This window comes from Prionailurus viverrinus, chromosome F1, assembly GCF_022837055.1.
Source record: "Prionailurus viverrinus isolate Anna chromosome F1, UM_Priviv_1.0, whole genome shotgun sequence".
Taxonomy (NCBI): domain Eukaryota; kingdom Metazoa; phylum Chordata; class Mammalia; order Carnivora; family Felidae; genus Prionailurus; species Prionailurus viverrinus.
This window is the reverse complement of record NC_062577.1, coordinates 52,706,916-52,728,388: the sequence shown is the minus strand read 5'-3', so window position 1 is coordinate 52,728,388 and position 21,473 is coordinate 52,706,916. Positions and strand designations below refer to the sequence as shown.

Here is a 21,473-nt window from a genome sequence, read left to right as displayed (position 1 = left end):
TAAGGGAGTCAATGTCCGGATTCCCTTGCATGTATACACACACACACACCTTCTTTTCTGAAATCATTAGCCCCTGCAATTTTGCTGATTCCTATTTTTCACAACTGCCTTTCTTCAACTTTGGAAGAAAAAGACACCCCTCACCCCCAAGTCCTACCCTTTGGCACCTTGCGTCACAGCATAAAATCCTTTTGGGTTTCAAACAGAGGGACATTCCAAATACTGTGCTGGTATTGATGTGGACAGATTGAATCTAATGACCAAATTACAAAGCCTTTTGCAAATTAGGTACATTGTTTCTAATTCTTTGTTTTCAGCAGCTGGTAGATTGTTAAAAATACTCCTTTATCTAAAAATCATTGTGTGATTTTTGGTATAAATCTCTAAAGGAGTTCAGTAATCAAGTAACTGCTCTAACCAGATTCTTTTTATTTCCATTTACCAAGTTATGTGAACAAGGTTTCTGAGCACTCAAATTGATAAAAATAAAAAATATGAATAGAATTGATGCTAAAGGTAATATTCATCAATGACTACACGAACTAGTTTGGGGAAAAGTTTATTATGCTATTCCTAATAAAATTGTATTCATTTTTGTTTGGAACTATCAAAATACACTTATGTTAATTTCATTAATTAAATACCAGTGACAACTTTTTCAGATCTTAAATAACTGTTATCAACTAACCTTAATCAGTATTACTGATCACTTCATCAAAATAATTTTAAAACTCTAGTTTTATAGTCACAGAAATTTAAGAAAATTAGATAGAGAGAGAGATAGATAGATAGATAGATGATAGACAGATAAGACACATATCATTGTTGCAGAGGAATATGGCAGGGTTACTAATATACGGCTTTCAAACATAAAAATATATTACATTAGGATAAACTTCTGTGCAACAGTGATATTGGAAATCCAAGGAGTTCAAGGAGAAAAATAAGCCATGTAAAATTTTCAACTTTTAAAGAAGTGATTTTCATGGTGTTTTGTTTTGTTTTGTTTTTAAATGCATTGATGGTGGATATCAAACCACAGTGATATTTGGACTCCAATGGGTATATTTAAGAATGGCATGATGGTTTTATTTTAGAATGTTAACATATGTAATTTATAGAAACTAATATTTGCAAATATTTAACTTTTATGGTGAAAAATTTTAGATATCTACTGAAAATATGTGAGGATATTTTCATAACTGCATCAGACAACATGCACTGAGAAATGGTTGAAGACTGGTGTGTATAGACTTTCAGAAAAAAGTAATGGAATGTTCTACAAATAATGGTTTAAACAAATCGCAGTTTAATTTACCGACATTACCAGAACTCTGGAGAAGTAGGCAGTCCCAGTGCTATTGAGGAGGCAACATCAGCCACAATGTCCTCTAAGGAATCCCTGGAATTTTCCACAAAATTCCCACCAGCAATTCTCTATACCTTCTATATTCTCCCTTTAGTTTTTTATCTCTACTTGGTTATAGTATTTATCACATTATTCTCTAGAACATAGTTGCTATACACATGTTTCATTCACCTTAGTGGACCATGAGTTAGAGACTTCGTCTCGTTCTTCTTTAAGATTCTTATAGTACACAGCAGAATGCCTTACACATCAAAGCATAGGCTCTGGGGTCAAGTTTACCCAGTTCGACTACTGGCTAGTGATGGGAAGACTCACCCCTTCGTGACACTGGCACAAAAGTATAGGGAAAGCACAGATTAACCGTGGTTTTGTGTGATCCCTTCTACAGTTTACCTCCAAGCTGTAATAACTGACCTGGACGAATGGCTAGAAATGGTCATTAAATTACTAAATATTCAGGAACTCTTAATTGGAAGTAAACTACTTTCATTCAGTTAACTGTGATTCGTCTAAGTCAATATTTGTTTTGCTTTAGAAGATCACCGTCTAAACAGTCTGAAATAGGAGTACTTAAAATAATTTTACTTCATAGAATTTCAGACTTAAAAACAGATTCTAATGAGTAAAGGAAAAACTATTTTACAGGCTCTAACATAATAATGTTTAGGAACTTCAGTTTTGAAACTATGTGGTTATAGGCTTGCATGATCAACAAAGGGTAGTGGAGAGCAGCCTAGAAATGACCATTCAAAAGAAAAAGGGCTGCTGAGCTGGGAAGTGAAAAAGGATGTTTTTCCCTTAATAGAAGGAATGCCCAGCGTGGTGCTCAATATGCAAGAGCGCACCTCACTCAAAGTTTTCAGCTCAGTTTATGAGAGTAGTGGAGGTTGGCCAATAAAAGTTTGGGTAGTTTCTATAAAAATTATATTTGGCAATAATCTCAACTGTAAAAAAGAAGTACTTATAGAAATTTGGTGAACAGCCAACTTTGCTGCACCCCTCAGAACGTGGAAATCTCAGTCTTAAAGGTAAACTGACACAGGTATCTGTGTGGTTTTTGAGAAGCCTTGCAGAATTATGAAAGTCTGATTGTTTTAATAAAGTAATACTTAACATTGTACTAGTCACATATCTATATTTTGCATAACTCTTTATAATTGTGTATGCATTGTGTATTTATAGTCCAGTTGTTAATATACTTTAGGCCTCTTTTAATAGAAAATATTTAGCCCAGATAAATGAAACAGCCATTAAAATAACCGTAGAAAGGTACACAAAAAGCAACAAGAACCTGAATCCAGGAACGCCTGGGTGGCTCAGTCAGTTAAGCTTCTGACTTTGGCACAGGTCATGATCTCAGTGTTCATGAGTTTGAGCCCCACATCAGGCTCTGTACTGACAGCTCGGAGCCTGGAACCTGCTTTGGGTTCTGTGTCTCCCTCTGTCTCTGCCCCTCCCCTGCTCACACTCTGCCTGTCTCTGTCTCTCAAAAAGTAAATAAACACTAAAAAAGAAAAAAAAATTTTTTTAAAAAAGAACCTGAATCCAGCTAAAGCAGAGAAATCTGTATCTAGGTTCTAAGAAAAAATAACATGTTAAGTTTTGAAATTCACATTTAATTATTCTGTTGACTGTCTGAAAATACAAATATTAATATGCAGAAAAAAATATATGACTACATATTCTTTAAAATATTTAAGGCTTCTTGTGGGGTTACTTTTTATTCACTCTACCTTCCTTTCTGGACTAACCCTAAATGGTTCCAGAATTTTTTCCTTTTTTCCATTCACTTATGAGATACCTGTTTTTAAGTTGAGTAAATATGAAGGGGTGCCTGGGTGACTCAGTAAGTTAAGCATCCGACTTCAGTTCAGGTCATGATCTCACAGTTTTGAGTTCAAGCCCTGCATCAGGCTCTGTGCTGACAGCTCAGAGCCTGGAGCCTGCTTTGGATTTTGTGTGTCCCTCTCTCTCTGCTCCTCCCCTGCTAGCTCTCTGTCTCTGTCTCTGTCTCTCAAAAATAAATAAACATTAAAAAAATTAATAAATAGAGTAAATATGAAATATTAGTTGACTTTTAAATGATATCCATATTTGCTTTTATTTTATTTTAAAGTATAGGACATTTACCTGAGGCATTATATGTAAATCAAAACTTACTTTAAATGCAAGTGGGTAACTACCTATAATCCTATGATGAATTCCTTCATAAAGCAAATATTTACACTTTATCTTATCTTTTGTATAAATATCAAGTTTGCTTGAAGCAAGATTTGCCTGGATTAAAGGTTAGCTCATTGGGAATACTTTTATACTTTGAAATTTAGCATCTATTGCTTTATAGTAAAAATGGCTTTCACTTCAGATTGAGATAAATAAAATATACCCGATCAATTCCTCCTCTGATTTACTGTGTTTCCCTTGGAAAGTCATTTTAGCTTTCATGTGTCATAATTTTTAGTTATGGAATAAGGATAAGAACAGTCCTTCTTATATAAGGTATTATTCAAGCTACTTATGTAAACTACAGACAAATTATTAAACCGGGTATAAAACATTTAGGATGATGATGATGATGATGATGATGATGATGGTAATGCTTTATCTGGATAGTGTATTTTATTTTTCCAAGTATTTTCACATGCATCAGTCTCTCCAGTGTTTTTAGTGCCTCTCTGAAGCAGTGATGACACCCCCATTTTATAGATAATTTGACTTTGGAAAGTCACACACTACATTCTGCTCAACCAAAAGTCAATTAAAAAAACCAATGTGTTCAGCATCTATTATGTATTTGATAACATGCTAAACCTGTTGGGGGAACCTGTAAATATTACGTATGAACATTGCCGTCTCTACTGACATTTAGGAATAAATAGGTAGTTCTCACAAAAATTCAGAGAATAAAAGTTCACATATTACTCTATTCCACTGTGTACTACAGGAGAAGAAAATTAATATTTGTTTTAAACACCTACTCTACGCCAGGTTCTTAGCCTTGTTTAAGCTTCCCAATACTGTAAAGAGAGGTGGGCTTCATTTTATTGCATAGATGAGGAAGACAAATGTAATGGAAAAACTCAGATTTTTCCTTCCTACCTTTTTTTCTCTTACGTCTTCTTTGACACTCCTACAGAACACTTCATCTCTGACACTTCTGGTCACCAAATGTTGGGAGGCTTTTCCTCACGACAACAAGCAAGTCTCTAGGAAATCAGCTGGCTGTCCTGCTTCAACTCAGTTTTGACACTAAGTACTTGGAGATAGCATCAGATTCCACAAGTTAAGGGTCTAGTCCTGAGAGACTGCCTTGCCCCCTAACCTCCCACATCTCCAGATTCCACTCACAAACCTAGGCTGTTACCTATGCTTCTGACCTACCAGATGCAAATTGGAGGTTCCAACAACCGCCTCCAACTGAGGACACCAATTTCAAGTCCAGGTGGTTACCTGTACTTTCGACTGGCTGTAAATCAGAGGTCCCCACAGCACCCTCCTTGGGTTGATTTAATTTGCTCACAGAATTCAGAGAAATGTTTTACTTACTAGGTTACCAGTTTATTATAAAAGAACATAACTCAGGAACAGCCAGATGGAAGAGATACATAGGGCAAAGTATGGAGTAGGGGTGTGGAGCTCCCATGCCCTCTCCAGGAATGTCATTCTCCCCACATCTTCACCTGCTCCCCTATCTGGAAGCTCTCCAAACCTTGCCTTTTGGGATTTTTTATGGAGGCTTTATTACATAGGCGTGATTGATTCAATCATTGGCCTTGGGGAAGGATTCAACCTCCAGCCTTCTCCCTGCCCCAGAGGTCAGGAATTGGGACTGAAAGATCCAACTTCTTGGATTGGAAAGATCCAATCCAAGGTTGGTTCCCTTGACAATTAGCTCCCATCCTTAGGCGGGGTCCAAAAGCCACCTCATTAATATAACAATTTTTCACTCTCAATGCTTTGGAAATTCCAAGGGTTTGGGGAGCTGTGAGCCAGGAATCATGGAAGAAGACCAAATATATATGAGAAATACATTTAGATCACCTGAATAACCAAATGCATAGTTCTCTTATAGATCATTTATTGCTCCAAGACTCAAAAAATAAAAGTAATTTGTCAGAGTTCACCCAGCTAGTGAGTGCCAGAGTATTCAAACTTCGATCTTTCTGATTCTAAAACCCATGATTTAGCAACCACACCAGGCTGGATTTACATTTGTAGTTTAATAAAAGAGATGAAGTTCTAGAAGGCTCTCTTGGGCATTGTTTTACAATTGACATTTAGTTCCAGAGAAAAATATATGAATGAGGGATATTTTTACTTCCTGGTCATCTGGTCCACAAAACATGAGAACCCAAAAGAATCCTAAAGACCATGTAGGCCAGTGCTGTTATTCTTCCCGTTTCATAGAGTGACATGGTACCTCTAGTTGTTAAAACTCTGCCCTGTATCTCAAGTCATTCATTTACTTATTCATTCAGAAAATATCTGTGAGGGCCTACTATGTGCTCATCACTGTTCTCCTGGCACAGCCTAACTGAGGTAACAGACATTAATCAGGAAGCACACACATAAATGTGTATCTAGACACTAACACACAAACACATTGTTAGTGAGCTAAGTACTCTAAAAGATAACTTTTTAAAAAATAATTTTAGGGGCACCTGTCAGTGCCTCAGTCAGTTAAACATCTGACTCAGCTCAGCCCATTAAACATCCGACTCAGCTCAGGTCATGATCTTGCAATTCATGAGTTTGAGCCCCACATCGGGCTCTGTGCTGACAGCTCAGAGCCTGGAGTCTGCTTGAGATTCTGTGTCTCCCTCTCTTTTTTCCCCTCCCCTGCTCACGCTCTGTGTCTGTCTCTCTCAAAAATAAATAAACATTAAAACTTTTTATTAAATAAATAAAAACAAATTGCAACTAGACTTCTAGCTAGGGAAGGCTTCCTTACATACTACAAGCTTCAGATGGGACCTCGAAGATCCAAGTGAATGGGGATGAGAAGAGCATTTCAAGCAGAGAGAATTACTGTCTGTTCAGGCAGTGTAAGGGAAGGCTAGCGAGTGAGCACAGAATGTGAGAGAAGGAGGGATTACTGAGTGAAACGTTGGGCAAAGACACAATGCTAAGCGTCGGGGGCCATTTAGGGATTCTTTCTCCTAGGAGCAGTCCAAAGCCACTTCAGACTTTGGTTCACTTGTGTTTATTTATTTGTTTGCTTGAGGTAAGGGTGTGAATAACTAAATATTCAAGAATTAGCTCCAGCATCACTCTAGCTGTGCAGTATGATAAATGGATTAGAGTTAGTAGGTACAAGAAAACTTGCAACTTGCTGCAAGTTTTGAATGTGAAAGAGAAAGGTATCCAAGCTGAATTGAGTTGTCCACTGGAAGGATGGGACTGCTGTTCACTGAGCTAGTGAACTAGCTAGATGAAGACTTGCTTTGTAACAAAAGGAATATTTGAGGTATTTACGTATTTACTAAAAGGGGCGCCTGGGTGGCTCAAGCGGATAAGCGTCTGACTTTGGCTCAGGTCATGATCTCGCGGTCATGAGTTTGAGTCGCCCATAGGGCTCGCTGCTGTCAGCTCAGAGCCCACTTTGGATCCTCTGTACCCCTCTCTCTCTCCCCATCTCCTGCTGACATTCTCTTTCACAAAAATGAATAAACACTTAAAAATACATACAGGAAGCCCATTACATGTTAATACAAATAGTATGTTTTTATGAAAATTAACGATCCTCCCCCCAAAACAAATTAGTGAGAATGTGCCATTGTTTGCACAAATCGCTTTAATGTCTGGCTTCATAGATGACAGTTTAGATTCGTTGCTGCTTCCACTTTCAGCTTGTGGTAATCTTGTTTTGGTAAAGCACATGAAGCAAATCCAGCCTCACGGATAATAACTAGTTGGAAAAGGAAGGAGTATTTTAATAGCCTTTTCATTTCAGATCATTGTGGATATTCTCTGATACTATACTAAAACATAAACAGTGGTTGTTTCTCAAAAGTTAATTATAGTGTGTAATCTAAAAACATAACAATGGATAGTTTTGCTCTGTTATGCTAAATCTGTTGGTCTGTCTTGAACTCTGAATGGATTCACTTACACATCGTGATTTAGTAAATCATACATTGGTCATGTAAAGGCATAGTCCATAACAGAGGGGAAATGCATTAGTCAAGTTGTCCAGATAACTGCAATAAATAATTTGCTTCTAGTTGGTAATTAATCCAGATGTCATTTACAGATACCAATGAGTGTCCATTTCCACGTCAAAGTAGAATGACCTGCCAAAGAGCATCACTGTCTTTGAGCTTAAAAAATGTTCCAGGAAGAGCATAGACAACTCCTACGAATGTAGAGGCTGTTTATTCCCAGGTGTTAGTACCACAGAGGCTAGAGATTACATAGAAGTCTAAGGAAACGTGCCCTTTGTAATAGAAGTGTCTTGTCCTCTGAACGCACACTGTGGGCAAGTAGCCTAATGTCTCATTTCTGCATCTGGAACATGAGAATGACCTTGTAAGGTTTTGACGAGGGTAAGAAATAATACATGTCATGTTTCTAAAGAGTACTTGGTACATAAAAATACCCAATATTATTGTTCTCGAAAAAAAAACAAATAGCATTAATATTGGTGTTGTTCCCTGTGGGCTTTTAGTGGCTTATTTGCCACTAAAATTTCTCTCGATTTCCTGTTCCTTGGTGTTTACAAGTAGTTTTGATGCTGAATACTGCCAAAGGACTGGGCACATAGCTAATAACCACTCCCATTGAGAAGGTGTCAGCAGATGGGTCAAGTATTAAGGATCCAAGGAGCAGCCGAAACAATATAGGTGGACCATGCAGGGCAAGGACAGCGGGAGGAGGGAAGGCTCAACTGTGCAGGGACTCCTATATTTTGAATGTTGTCATTGACAACAGCCAGAGCCCAAGTTGTTATCACAATGGAAGGAATAGGTTCAAGGTACCTTCAGCTGATGCTCCAGAATTCACATGATTCGAGGGCTTTGCGTGATTGTTCCTGGGGGCATAGCCAGAGGATATAATATTCTTGTATTTTTAATGTTTTTTAAAACTCCAGCAATCCAGAAGTCATAATTTGTTGTAACGATGCTATAATTAAGTTGTGGTAAATGATAGCATTTGAAGATTTTATAACCAGAATTGATTCATAAAATGGATACAGTCCCAGCAGTTTATGTTAACATAATTAAATGGAAATGTAATTCTAACTGAGTTTGCTTATTAAATTGAAAATTACTGGGTTATGAGCACTCTTACAATTCTGTCAAAATTGGTGTAAGTCTAGAATTACATGAAATATCCATTAAAATAAAGCATATTTAAGGCTCCGTTGTTGGTGGTGAATACGTTTCTTAAAGCGCATGCAGATTGATTATGTGAGAGCATGCGCTTGTAGTTAGGTTCATGCTAACTCCTTTTCTCTTTCCTCTACAGCCATTGGTTTAGCCCTGGCACTAAGACAGACCATGGCCAGGTAAGGAGCATTGTAATCCAAAGAGAAGTTACTTAGTCTCTTTCAAATATTTCTAGATCTCCCTTCAAGGTCATGGATCAGCTCTATAATAAAAGATATAAATCCCAGCTTATTTAAAAAGGAGTTAATCGTGCCAGTGCTTAAGACACTGACCAAATGAATGATGCTTGGTAAACATCAGAGTGCTTACCACCACGTTCCTCAGTCACATATGTCCCCCCCATGGAAAGGCTCTGGGGTTCACTTGTTTATAGGACTCTACCATTTATATTTGTTTTTCACGAAGTTAAGGTATCAAGATACATGCTTAAAAAGTTGATTTGCAGCCGACATAAGATCAGCAAACGAGAATATTTTTACTTCTGAAGTTCAGAAGGTCGTGATAGTTTCTTACAAGTTTATGTCATATTTTTAAGTGAGATTTCTTTTTTTATTGCTTAATAAAACATGGCAGCACAGCGATTGGTCACCGTAACAAAAAACTTGGCATTCATTTCAGTTAACTTTACATATAAAATAAGTACTTAACTTTCTTTTTCCCTTGAATGTATTCATCTTCTCTCTGCAGTGTGCTAAGGCAATTTAGGGCTTAAGGCTTTGATGAGTTTTAAAGCTTATGCATTTTAGACTTTGCATCCTTGTTGAGTTTTTTTTTTTTCATTCTGAATTATAGAAGTTGTTTTTAAGTGGGTCAAAGACATGATATGTAAAAAATACCTTTAAATACATGAGAATGTAAAACCTCACATCCACAGGGATCATTTTCTGTGACAGGTGGTAGGTAGACAAAGAGGGGGTTGTAGTTGGTAATGATAATTGACAACATTAATATATTTGTGATATTTTATTTCTTAAGCTGGCCAGTAGGTCCACAGTTGGTTGTATATTACACAACCTTTTGCTCGTAAAGGAGGGTGATAAGGGCACCTGGGTGGCTCAGTCAATTATGCGTCTGACTTCAGCTCAGGTCATGATCTCATGGTTTGTGAGTTCAAGCCCTACATTAGGCTCTGTTCTGTCAGTGCGGAGCCTGCTTGGAATTCTCTCTCTCTTCCTGTCTCCCTTTGCCCCTCCCCCACGGTCTCTTTCAAAATAAATAAACTCAAAAAAATTTTTTTTAAAGCACCTTTAAAAAAATTTTTTTAAAGCACCTTTAAAAAAATTTTTAGGGGCGCCTGGGTGGCTCAGTCGGTTAAGCGTCCAACTTCGGCTCGGGTCATGATCTCACAGTTCATGAGTTCGAGCCCCGCATCAGGCTCTGTGCTGACAGCTCAGAGCCTGGAGCCTGCTTCACATTCTGTGTCTCCCTCTCTCTCTGCCCCTTCCCTGCTCGTGCTCTGTCTCTCTCTGTCTCAAAAATAAATAAACATTAAAAAAATTTTTTTCAAAGGGGGTTGCTAAATACTTCATTATAAACTATACTTATTTCCTAATACACAGAAACCTAATTAAAGAAAAATATCATGTGACTTCAGTTTAAAGGTAGCTTGTAAACTTGCTCTTTTCCATGAGAGCAATTATCCCCTTTAAAAGATATTTCTCACATTAATAGTATAGTAAGGACAAGTATTTCTAAAGATTTGGAAATTAACCAAACTAAGTTATATCTTTGACGTTTTCATCTTATTATTCATAATGTAAAAATTAGACTTCCTGCTTTCCTGCATGGTTCATGCCCCTCTGTGTACAAAGCTTACAAGAAGATTCTGCTTCTGGTAGTAAGTCGCATCAGGATATAGATTATCTCCAAATACAACTTTTAAAGCTTCTTTTCTACCCTTTAGAAATACTAAAGTGATGTTATAAAGTTGTATTTTATTTCGCAGTATAACTGGTTGTTTCCAGTCAAGCTTTTTTTTTTTCCTGCAGTTAAAGAATCAACTAATAGCTAATAGAGAAGAAACTTGCCTTCTCTACAGAGAAGAAAGTTGCCTGATGTTTTTTGTTTTTGGGTTTTTTTTTTTTTACCAATTTTTGCATCAGCCTTTTGCTTAAACTCTGATACATCATTTCACATTTTGATGTAGGTTATTAATTAATGTAGGTTATTAATTTCAAGTTATTAATTATTGAATGTAGGTTATTAATTAATGAACACAGTAGATTCTTATTACCTGCAGTAACTATGTTCTATAAAGTCGATGTGAACACAAAAGTAGCAAATATCGAAACACTGCTCTGGAGGGAAAATACAAGGTTGGCTTCATGAGAGGCCAGGACATTTTCAGTTACTGATCAAGACCTTTTCTTGTTTCATGTGTGTTCTGTGTTTAACAATAGCTTATTTAATATGTATCATTGATTCTTAATACCTGATGAAAGCTTCTTTAATGCCGTGTTTCCTCTGTAAGGTCCCTCGCAGCCTTGCACTTGGGAGCACTTGACTACACTTCCGTACTATACCTGACGACCATTTATTTATTTATTTATTTTTTTAATGTTTATTTATTATTGAGAGAGAGAGACAGAGTGTGAGCGGGTGAGGGGCAGAGGGAGAGGGAGACACAGAATCTGAAGCAGGCTCTAGGCTCTGAGCTGTCGGCCCAGAGCCCGATCCAGGACACGAACTCACCAACTGCGAGATCATGACCTGAGCGAAGTTGGACACTTAACCAACTGAGCCACCCAGGTGCCCCCTGCCTGAGGACCATTTTAAATGATGAAATCAAAAACCAGAGCAGAACAATGCAAAAAAACGTGGCGCTAAATAGACTGCAACAAAGACACTCGTTTACACTCTGAAAGCTGAAACAAGAAGACAGTGCATCAGCTTGTCAGACCTCAGTGGAGAACGTGTGACAGGGGACCCAAATTTTTACCACCGTGCACGTTTGTGAAGGACTGCAAAAGTGCCGGAAGTATTGATCTTAGCATTACACATAAATTTTAGCCAATAGGCAAATTCAGAAATATGGAATCCATGAATAATGAGGAATGACTGTACCTGTGTGTACGTATACAAATATACATACAGACCACTTACATTTTGAGCGTAAGAATCTCTTAATTCAACTCAAATCTAACTCTAGCGCAGGAAACTTTGCTAACCCTAGATGCGAGCGATGAAATGCAACACCATAAAGAGGGTAAAATCCTTCACCCTGTTGAATGAATTACTGTTAGCAGGCATGATCACCTTTTATTTTTCCCACATCAACTTCTCAACCTACAGAAATGATAACATTAACCCCGCTTTTTTTTTTTAAATCCCACCCCTTTCTACTTCCCCTGTCTTAGGATTCGTCTTTCTGTTCTTTAAGGCTAAATCCCATAATCATTAACACCTTGCGTACTTCTCACTCTTTTATTACACATTCACTAAATGACTATTACCTGTCAACCATTATCAGTCAGGTACTCTCTCTCCTTACAAAAGAAGGTGTTTAGAAAAACAACATAGCTTTTCCCTTGTGGTGGTTCTAATCTGGGGCAGCAAAGCAATAATGGCAGTATGTTGTGAAATATTTGAGAGAACCACAGAGAGGGCAGTTATAAAGGGCTCAAGAGAAATATGAAAGTCGGTTCAGAAATGGAAGGAAAGAGAGAGCGACAGCTATATGAAGCATCATTTTTTTGTTTGTTTTGCTTCATCTGACTTAATCCTGATTTTTCCTCTTTGAATATCTAATGATTTGACATTTTGACTGAATTTACAAGTATCTTCAGGAATCACAGATCACAGTTTGGGTGCTAGTTCTCCTTTTAAGGTGAGGACACTGAGAGCCCACGTGTGACGAGACTTGAAGTTCTGTAGACATTTGAGAAATTACTGAGAAGTGACTGCTAACAAGGAACACACATGCTCTTGAGCGCCTCTGAATATCAGGTGGTAAAGAGAGGATTGCTGTGGAAGAAGACTTCTCTTGGCTTCTTCTCTTGTGCTAGAGATTTGAAATTTGTAGCGAAGCCCGTAAAAATATCATGAATAGCCGCGGCAGTTCCCAGCTCCCTTTCTCACAGTGAGAACCATCATCCACGAGGAACACTTCCCTTCCTGGTTTAGTTCAGCAGTTTTAAAAATTGTGCACCTTTCGGAAACCTCACGTTGTACTAGGTTTTGTGTTAATGAATTTTAACATAATTCTTATGCGAGTCATTCTTTAATATACATCTGCAGGTCACTAATCAGGGAATTGTGTCTCCGTCTGGCCTAAGTCCAGCAATCTGAAAGTTGGAAGGTAAGAAGCACTTCGCACCATATTCAGAAGTTCTGTTATTAATCAGAGTTGACGTTGTCGAGTCAGAATCCTGAAAATTGACCTCACTTGTGACACTGATAGTAGTCCAAGGAAACAGAAGAATTATCAGTAAGGAGAGGGAGGAATTTCTCAAAAAACCCTGAGGATCTACTCTTACTTATTAGAGCTCAAGGACCCTGTGTCTTTTATCTTGAATTCATGACCTGATTCCGCCCCCTAGCCCACCCCACTCTTCCATCCTTTCTCTTGTTCTTTGGGGCATAGCAGAAATGTGTTGAGAAGCTCTCAAATACAAATATATACTTTCTATTCTAATAACATTCTGGATTTTTTCATCTTTGCCCCTTAAAAGATCTAGACTCCCATATTCACTTATGAGATTCATGACCCATAGATCTGAGTTTATATTTTTTTATCTGAGTTTGATTTAAAAATGTTTTTAATGTTTATTTTTGAGAGAGAAGAGAGACAGAGCACAAGCAGGGGAGGGGCAGAGAGAGAGGGAGACACAGAATCCAAAACAGGCTCCAGGCTCCGAGCTGTCAGCACAGAGCCCAATGTGGGGCTCAAACCCACAAACCACGAGATCGTGGCCTGAGCCAAAGCTTAACCCCACTGAGCCACCCAGGCACCCCTATCTGAGGTTGATTTTAAAGTTGCAAAAGATATACCCAGAATTAGAGTTGTGCTGATACAGTGAGAAAATTTGTGATGGCTTTTTAACATAGGAGTATTGTATTAAATAATTCCAGTGTGTGTCTCTTTTTATACACAAAGCCCATCAAAACTATACACTTGAGGAAGAAAAGAAATTCTCATATAAATCTCATAGGAAGAGCTCTAACATCAGAGTTCACAGAAGGTGCTAGCTTGTTTAAGCTGATCCAGATGGTACCCTCTCTGAGAACTATCCAGACCTACTAGGACAGTCTAATATTTATTTGGGCCATTACTGTTGCATTTTCAAAACTGAACTGTAGCATTCTTTTCTTATTCCAGACTGTTGTGTTGGGGATTTTGAGTTCTTTGTTTTCACTGCTTTCACACCAATTTCAGGAAGAGTGTGCACATATCTGTCTTTTATCTTAGAATTAGAAAAGTTAGTTAACTACTATTCATTTCAGGTGGAGGTAGAGATTTTATCATCTCACCTCTAGCTATCTGTGTCACAAATGTTGGTTTGTATATATATATTTTTAAAGGCACTAGACTTAGAAATGCCAAAGTAATTAATTATTTTTATTTTCAGAAACAATTTAGTTTTCATGGTACGAAGTGTTTCTAAATTGAAACACTTTCAGATTAATGGACTTAAGATAAATGGTTGTTGCCATTTTCTGTAAGTAGTAATAATGAGCTCTAGCTTCACTACCTATCAGATACTAGATCTCACTCCCTATATCTTTATCTCACTTATTCAATCATTCATTCATTCAACAAATATTTATTGAGCACTAAAAATGTTCTAGACATTGTGCTGGACCTTGGAGGTGCAAGCACAATGCATAACGGAAGCCAAGGGCCACAGGTGAGCAAGAATGTGGGACACACCCCAGTCTAACAGGCTCAGGGTGACCAGGATATGTAATTTCGAAAGCAGGGGGTTAGTGACCATCACCAGAGGAGAGGTGGGTGGAAGGATGGGTGAAATAGACCAGGGGATTAAGAGTAAGTACACTTAGCACAATGAGCACGTAGAATTGTCAAATCACTATATTGTATACCCGATACTAATATTTAACCTGCGTGTTAGCTGGAATTAAAGTTTTTAAAAAGAAGAAGTAAGAAGGTTAGGTTGGAAGTAGGAGGAAGCGTGATAAATTAGGAGTTTAGAAATGTAATCAAGTTATGAATGGCCATGGAAGCCTTGTACAAGACTTGGGGGTTTATCTGCAGAGAGTAATGTAGCCAGATCTAATTTTAGAATTACTGGCTGCAGTGTGGAGAATGAATTGGATGGGAGCGAGTCTGGAGTCAGGGAGGCCGCTGCAAGCAAGAGACAATGATAGTCTGGACTAGGAAGGTGGTAGTGGGGAAGGAAAGAAGTAGGTATTTAAGAGAGTTTTAAGATACGCTTAGTTAAGACATTCCTGTTCTTGGTGATCTAATTAAGTTATATTCCTTCTCGAAGATGGCTGTCTTTATAACTGATTCTAAATAATGTCATTAAATAGTTCACAGCATTTTTTTATCAAAAGGTATTGATCCTGGTCAGACAATACCCACTGACACCCAGATTCATTAATCATAATCATAATGGTAGCATTTGAACCATTTTCTCAGCACTTATGTTTTGGTCATGGTGCGAAGCATTTCGCATGGTTTATCTTGTTTGACATTCACAGTGGCCCTACAGGTAGATACTATTATTATCTCCCATTTTACGGATGGACGTGGAGGTTAAGTACTTGGTCTGAGATTACACAGTTTGTAAGTGGTAAATCTGTTGTTAAAACCTGGTAACTTGTTAGTTACTGGCACAGCTGGGATTAGAACGTAGACCTATCCTGCATTATTACTTCCAAGATTTCTGCTGTGTGTTAGGGTTCATTTCTAATATGCTATGCAACTTCTTTTTGGCCCAGCCTTGTGTATAATTATATTTCTGCATAAATAAGATAAGCTACAGTTTGAGTGAACACATAGTAAAGAGTATTGACTATTCTGTTTTTTTTTTTTCTTTCCAATTAGTTAGGGTAAAGCAAGTGTGAAAGGAAGTGGATGGTGAAGCATTTTGAGGAGGCGATCAAATACATATACATACTTTCTAATTATATATTTCCAAGCCAATAATTTCTTTGAAAAAGAATGTTTTAAGTGTGTTTCTTTACCATGTTAGGCCAGTAGATACAGAGAAAATAGTATTAGATCTTTTATGTCAGCATAAATGACAAAGTCTCAAAAAATTCACACTTGAACGCAATGGCAGAGGCCATTGGCAAGAGAGGTTAGGTTCCTTTAACCAAGACAACTCCAGAGAACCAGGGTTAGAGCTGAGTTCTAGAACCTCTGGTTGTGGACTGTAATGAAGTGGCTCTAAGAGCGATTTTGCTGCCGGGAAACACTGGACTGCCAACTCTTACTAACAGTTTTACAAGAGTGGCCATGGCGTCCCTAGCAAAAATCACGGTCTTTGTTTTGAGAGAAACCAGTGGGAGGGGAGGGGGGCGGGGAAGAAAAGCACTGCAAGTGAACAAATAGTGTCCCTTTGAATGAGAACTTTTTCTACTTAAAAATAATATAATGAAAATATTTTTGTTTCTACAACTTTGTCTTGACACGTTATGTAGCATCAGCTTCTGAGAGATAACCGAGCTGAAAGAGGACACAAGAAAAACTGTTCTGTGAAAACAGCCAGCAGGTAAGCAATTCAAAATCACTTCTATTTCTGATCATATGTCTCTCTCTCTCTCTCTCTCTCTCTCTCTCTCTCTCTCTCTCATTTTGTTTTGTTTTGTTTTGCATACCAATAGGAATGGGCTGAGTTACAGTTGGGTTGACTCTGGTCCCAAAGAGTTTGAAATATTTTATGCATCGTTTATTAGAATATATTTCAAGATTACTAGCAATGAATAGAGAGACATCATTTTATTTCTATATTTTTTAAAGCTGGTAAAAAATAAAGAATGAAGTTTAAAAAGAAAAGAAAGTTTCTGTTTCTCATAACTGATGAATATTAGGTCAGGATTTACAATAATCATTTTATTTTTTAATTTAAAAAAGAAGAATTAGTCTTTTTCCCCAAACTTAAATGGTACTTAGACCTTCTGAGAAGCAACATGTGTTTTTATACTAATAATATATACATGAATATATAGAAAATATGTTGTTTTTAAGATGTGCTTCTAGATTCTTGTTCATTTTATATTGCTGAGTCAGTGTTATTTTTTCCCCTTTAACAGAATTATTATTATTTTCAGTTGATTGTTTCAGATGTACATTTTCAAATTTTGCATGTGTTGTTTCTGAAGGCTAAATTTTTATTTAGATGAAAATGGCAATCGGAATATTGATCAGAACTACCACCCTTAGATTTACACTTGCTCAAATTTTAACAAGATAACTGACCGCAGACCATTGCCTCCATGACTTCCCATTGCTAGTGCACTAGCTGCTGTGTTTAACTTTCCCAAGCAAGCAATACAGCTTTAAAGTACAACGTTGTACAAATTAAACTCAACTGAGAACCCACTAGCTTGCCTAATTTAGGCAGTCAAGAACTGTCAAACATGTAAGTTGACCATCAGTGATAGTCAAAGTAAAACCAATACACTTACCCCTAAGAATGTGAGATCCTAAAATTATAACCATAATCAGGATAAAAGGTACATGTATCAATTATAAATAACTATGGATGAAATATTTATGGAAATAAAATGAGCAGGCAGCAGATCACTATTGGCATTAATAGGCAAAGTTTAATAAAAGCCAGATAATCATCAGAAATGAGAAATATGATTATTAAAGAGGTAATCAGTGAAATGGAGATATGTCCATGAAATAGACCAGAATATAGCATAAAAACACAAGGAGTTGGAAAAATGAAGAGTGGTTAAGAGACACAGAAAAAAAGTCTAAGATATGTTTAATCAGAGTCTTTGATAAAGAATATAAAAATGCTAAAAAAAGGAAAAAAAAAAGCATGATATTTAAAGAGATACTGGCTAAGAATTCCCCAAACTGACAAATGTTACAGATTCACAGCTGCACATACAGAAAGCACAACTAATACCAAGTGGAATAAATAAACATAAACCCATACCTGGTAGTATATGCTGTAGTACACCAAAAATAAGAGAAGATCTGAAAAGAATCCAGAAAGAAAGGATAAATTGTCTTCTAAGGAATTCCAGCTATCTATCAGATTTCTTGGTAGCAACAATGAAACTAGAACACAGTGGACTAAGTGAACATAGACTGACAACCTAGAAGAACATCTTTCCTGTGTGAACTTGAAGTAAACACATTTTCAGATGTTCAAAAATGAAGGACATTTACTACCAACAGACCTTGGCTAGAAGAATTTTTAAAAGATGTGTTTCCAAAAAGGGATCTCCCAAGGAAAGTCTGAGATGCAAGAATGAATGCAGAGCCAATAAACTGGTAAAGATTTAGGTAAATTTAAACAACCCTTGTCTATATAAAGTGATAATAACAATGATGTGTGATTCACGAGGCTTTTCAAAAGACAATCTAAAATAGTGGGCATCAAGGCATGTTAACCTGGCAGGAAGCAGATGAGTCGTTGCATGGGCATGGGACGAGGGCCAGGGAGGCACTGGAGAGAAGGTTACCAGAGGGCATAAAGAAACTGTTGGGGTGATGAGTATCTTTGTTGTCTCGACTGTGAGGATGGTTTCACATGTATATATCTATGTCAGAGCTTATCCAATTGTACATTTAACTGTGCATTTTGCTTATGTCAACTACACCTCAATGAAGATCTTCTCTAAGAAATTTTAAATAAAATCTCCCCTTGGCTTTCCATATCATTTCAAAGTCTTTATGTTGGCCATCAAGGCCATCTGTGATCAGGCCCAGCCCTTCGTTGCTTCCTCCCTGTCATCTTCTCCCACTTTACTTAGTCTTACTCTTCTACTCCTGCACGGTGGTCTTCATCCTGTTTCCCCAGCTTCCTGTCCCCCTAGCACATGGACCCCACTCAAGCCTCAGGGCCCTAGCACGTGCTGTTTGTTCCCTCTCCCTGCAGCTATCTTTAGAGCTTCCCATCTCCGTCAAGTCTGTCTCCCCAGTGTGAAAAAAGCTCTGTCCACGGGGACCATTAGACTCTGCTTAATCTGTCTCCTGATTGTCCCTGTTCCCCTTCTCTTTAAGCTTCATGAGGGCAGGCCTTTGCTTTTCATACTGGTGTATCCCCAATACCAAAAACAATGCCTGATGCGTGGACAATAAATATTCATTACAGGGGCGCCTGGGTGGCTCAGTCGGTTAAGCGTCCGACTTCGGCTCAGGTCATGATCCCCTGGTTCATGGGTTCGAGCCCCTCGTTGCGTTGTGTGCTGACAGCTGAGAGCCTGGAGTCTGCTTGGATTCTCTGTCTCCCTCTCTCTGTCCCTCCCCCACTTGTGCGCTCTCTCTCTCTCTCTCTCTCTCTCTCTCAAAAATAAATAAATAAACTTAAAAAAATATATATGGAAGCAAGCTAAGAAAATGATGTAAAAAAATTATTCGTTACATAAAATACTCGTAGAATGAATTTAAAATTGAATCCGCAGCAGTAAAGTGCTCTGATTGAGTCCACAGAGGGGCCTCTACAGTTAGAGGGCCTGCCTTCTTGTTCCCACTTCTCCACTCACCAGCTGGGTGATCCTGAGCAAAATCCTTAACCTCTCTGTCCCTCGGTTTACTTATCTGTGAAACAGAGAAGATGGTAGTACCTGCCCCATAACATTGTTGTGAGAAATAGATGAGTCAATGCATTTAAATAGATGAGTAATAGATGAGTAAGGCATTTAAAATGGAAGAGCTCAGATGTTAGCTTATTTATATGTATTTTTCCATGTTTCTTTCTTGAAGGCCATTTTCTTTCCAAGTGTGGTATTGTTACTTCCACATGCGTGTTTCCTAAGCACTTGTTAAATGTTATGTTTTTATTATATTTTTCTTGTACCTAGTTTAGAATGTCAAATCATTCTATAAGACTTATAACAACGGACAGCAGGCCCGAGACCTGTCCTTCCCTGTTGTCCGAGTTTACCCTGCAGAAGAAAACACGTTCAACCCTTTTAGCCATTTCTTCTAGTATCAACCTAAATTACATGCTTATATTACTATTTCTTGAAGTTCTTAGTTTGATACTACCTACTGACTTCCTGCTGTATGCCTTACACACGCGCGCGCGCACACACACACACACACACACACAGTATCTTCATTTCTCTGTCTCTAGCAGCTATATCATAATCGTCCGACCAAATCAATATTCATTGTTTGCATTAATGTGATTATGTATGTAAATATTATTCATAGATGTATAATTTTCCTGTTGTCACGGAGATAGCTGTCTTGTTTTCCATTGCTTTGTTTTCTGTGTGCCTCACCCCAGTTCATCAACCACCACAAGGCAGTGTGGTTCCTCTCAGTTCTGTTTCGTGGTGGCATCCCTCTTGGAGCTGTTCATTTCTCAATCGATTCTGAACTGTTTGCCGTCTGGACCTGCTGCACAGCTGATATCCTGTGATCTCTCTTCGTTACCGCCCTGGGGATTTCCCTCGACTCTCCAACATGGGATTTCCCTGTTCCCTGGGTCCCAGGCCATGATTTCTCCTGAGCTTTCTGAGAAAGAGAACAGTCGTGGTTAAATCTGTGGGACTTTGTGTGTCTGAAAATCTGTTTATTCTAGTCTTACACTGATTGATTCAGCTGATAATTGAATTCTGATTTGAGAACCATTTTTGCCCCAGGATTTTGAAGGCATTACTCTAGTGCCTGTAGTTCTAGATGGTTTCCATTTTCTCTGCTCTCTTGCGATTTGGATGTTGGAGTGCCCTCCAACGATCCTCCAATTTTTCTTAACTTCTCTTTTATATATTGTTGTCTTCAAAGATTTCTGGGCAATTTTATCAATGTTATATCCCAAACCTTTTATTGATTAAAAAAAAAAATTCCCTTACACTTTTCATTTCCAAGAGCTCACCTTGTTTCCTTGAACATTCATTTCATATATCCTCCGTGTCTTGTTTTGTGGATGCAGTATATTTTCTTGTGTTTCTAAGAGTAACATTTACGCTCTGCACGCGGCAGTTTGTAAAGGTGAAATCAGCCCAAGGAGAGAAAGACTCACTCAAGTTTAATTTTTGTTACCAGTTTTATTAAGCGCAAGGCACAAAATTCTTCACCTTCCTTATTTATATGTGTTTTTTCTCCGTTTCTTTCTTGAAAGCCATTTTCTTTCTAGTATTTTTAATGTCGTCTTGACTTTTCTTACCCCTTTTGGATGACTGACTGCACTTTCCTTTCTCAACTTGTGGAAAATATAAAGGTTAGAAGAGAGAACTGCAAGGCATTAAATCAATAAATTTTAGGATCATTTCCTCGCAAAACATAGCAGGCAGGTACGAAAAGATAAATGCACAAGTGGTCTGTCGTTAATGACTCAAAGCTGAGATTCTGAGGCAGGCTCCTCGGGTGGGCAGTCCTCGCGGATGCCCTGAATGAATCCAGGGCCATGCAGTGATGGCTGTCGCCCGTGGGGTGTACTACCTCTCGCCCTTAGCTCCGCAGGAGAATCTTCAAGACCTCCATAGAGGGGTATAATGCGATTCGGTAGTGTTCCAGGCATCCAGTTTACCCTATGTCTCTTTTTTTTTTTTTTTTTTGGCCACATACACTTTACTGTTCATCTAGGCTCTTTCAGTCGGTGATGGGCACAGGGCAG

At 38.0% G+C, this 21,473-nt stretch overlaps 1 protein-coding gene across 3 annotated transcripts in view; it reads left to right on the top strand.

Moving 5' to 3' along the window:
* Positions 1-21,473, top strand: part of GPATCH2 (G-patch domain containing 2) — a 174,213-nt gene that overhangs the window by 116,418 nt on the left and 36,322 nt on the right. For all 3 annotated transcript variants that reach the window (XM_047840305.1, XM_047840307.1, XM_047840306.1), the window contains exons 7-8: positions 8,837-8,876; positions 16,366-16,436. In XM_047840305.1, the coding sequence (XP_047696261.1) occupies positions 8,837-8,876; positions 16,366-16,436 (111 nt within the window). The remainder of the gene's footprint in view (positions 1-8,836; positions 8,877-16,365; positions 16,437-21,473) is intronic.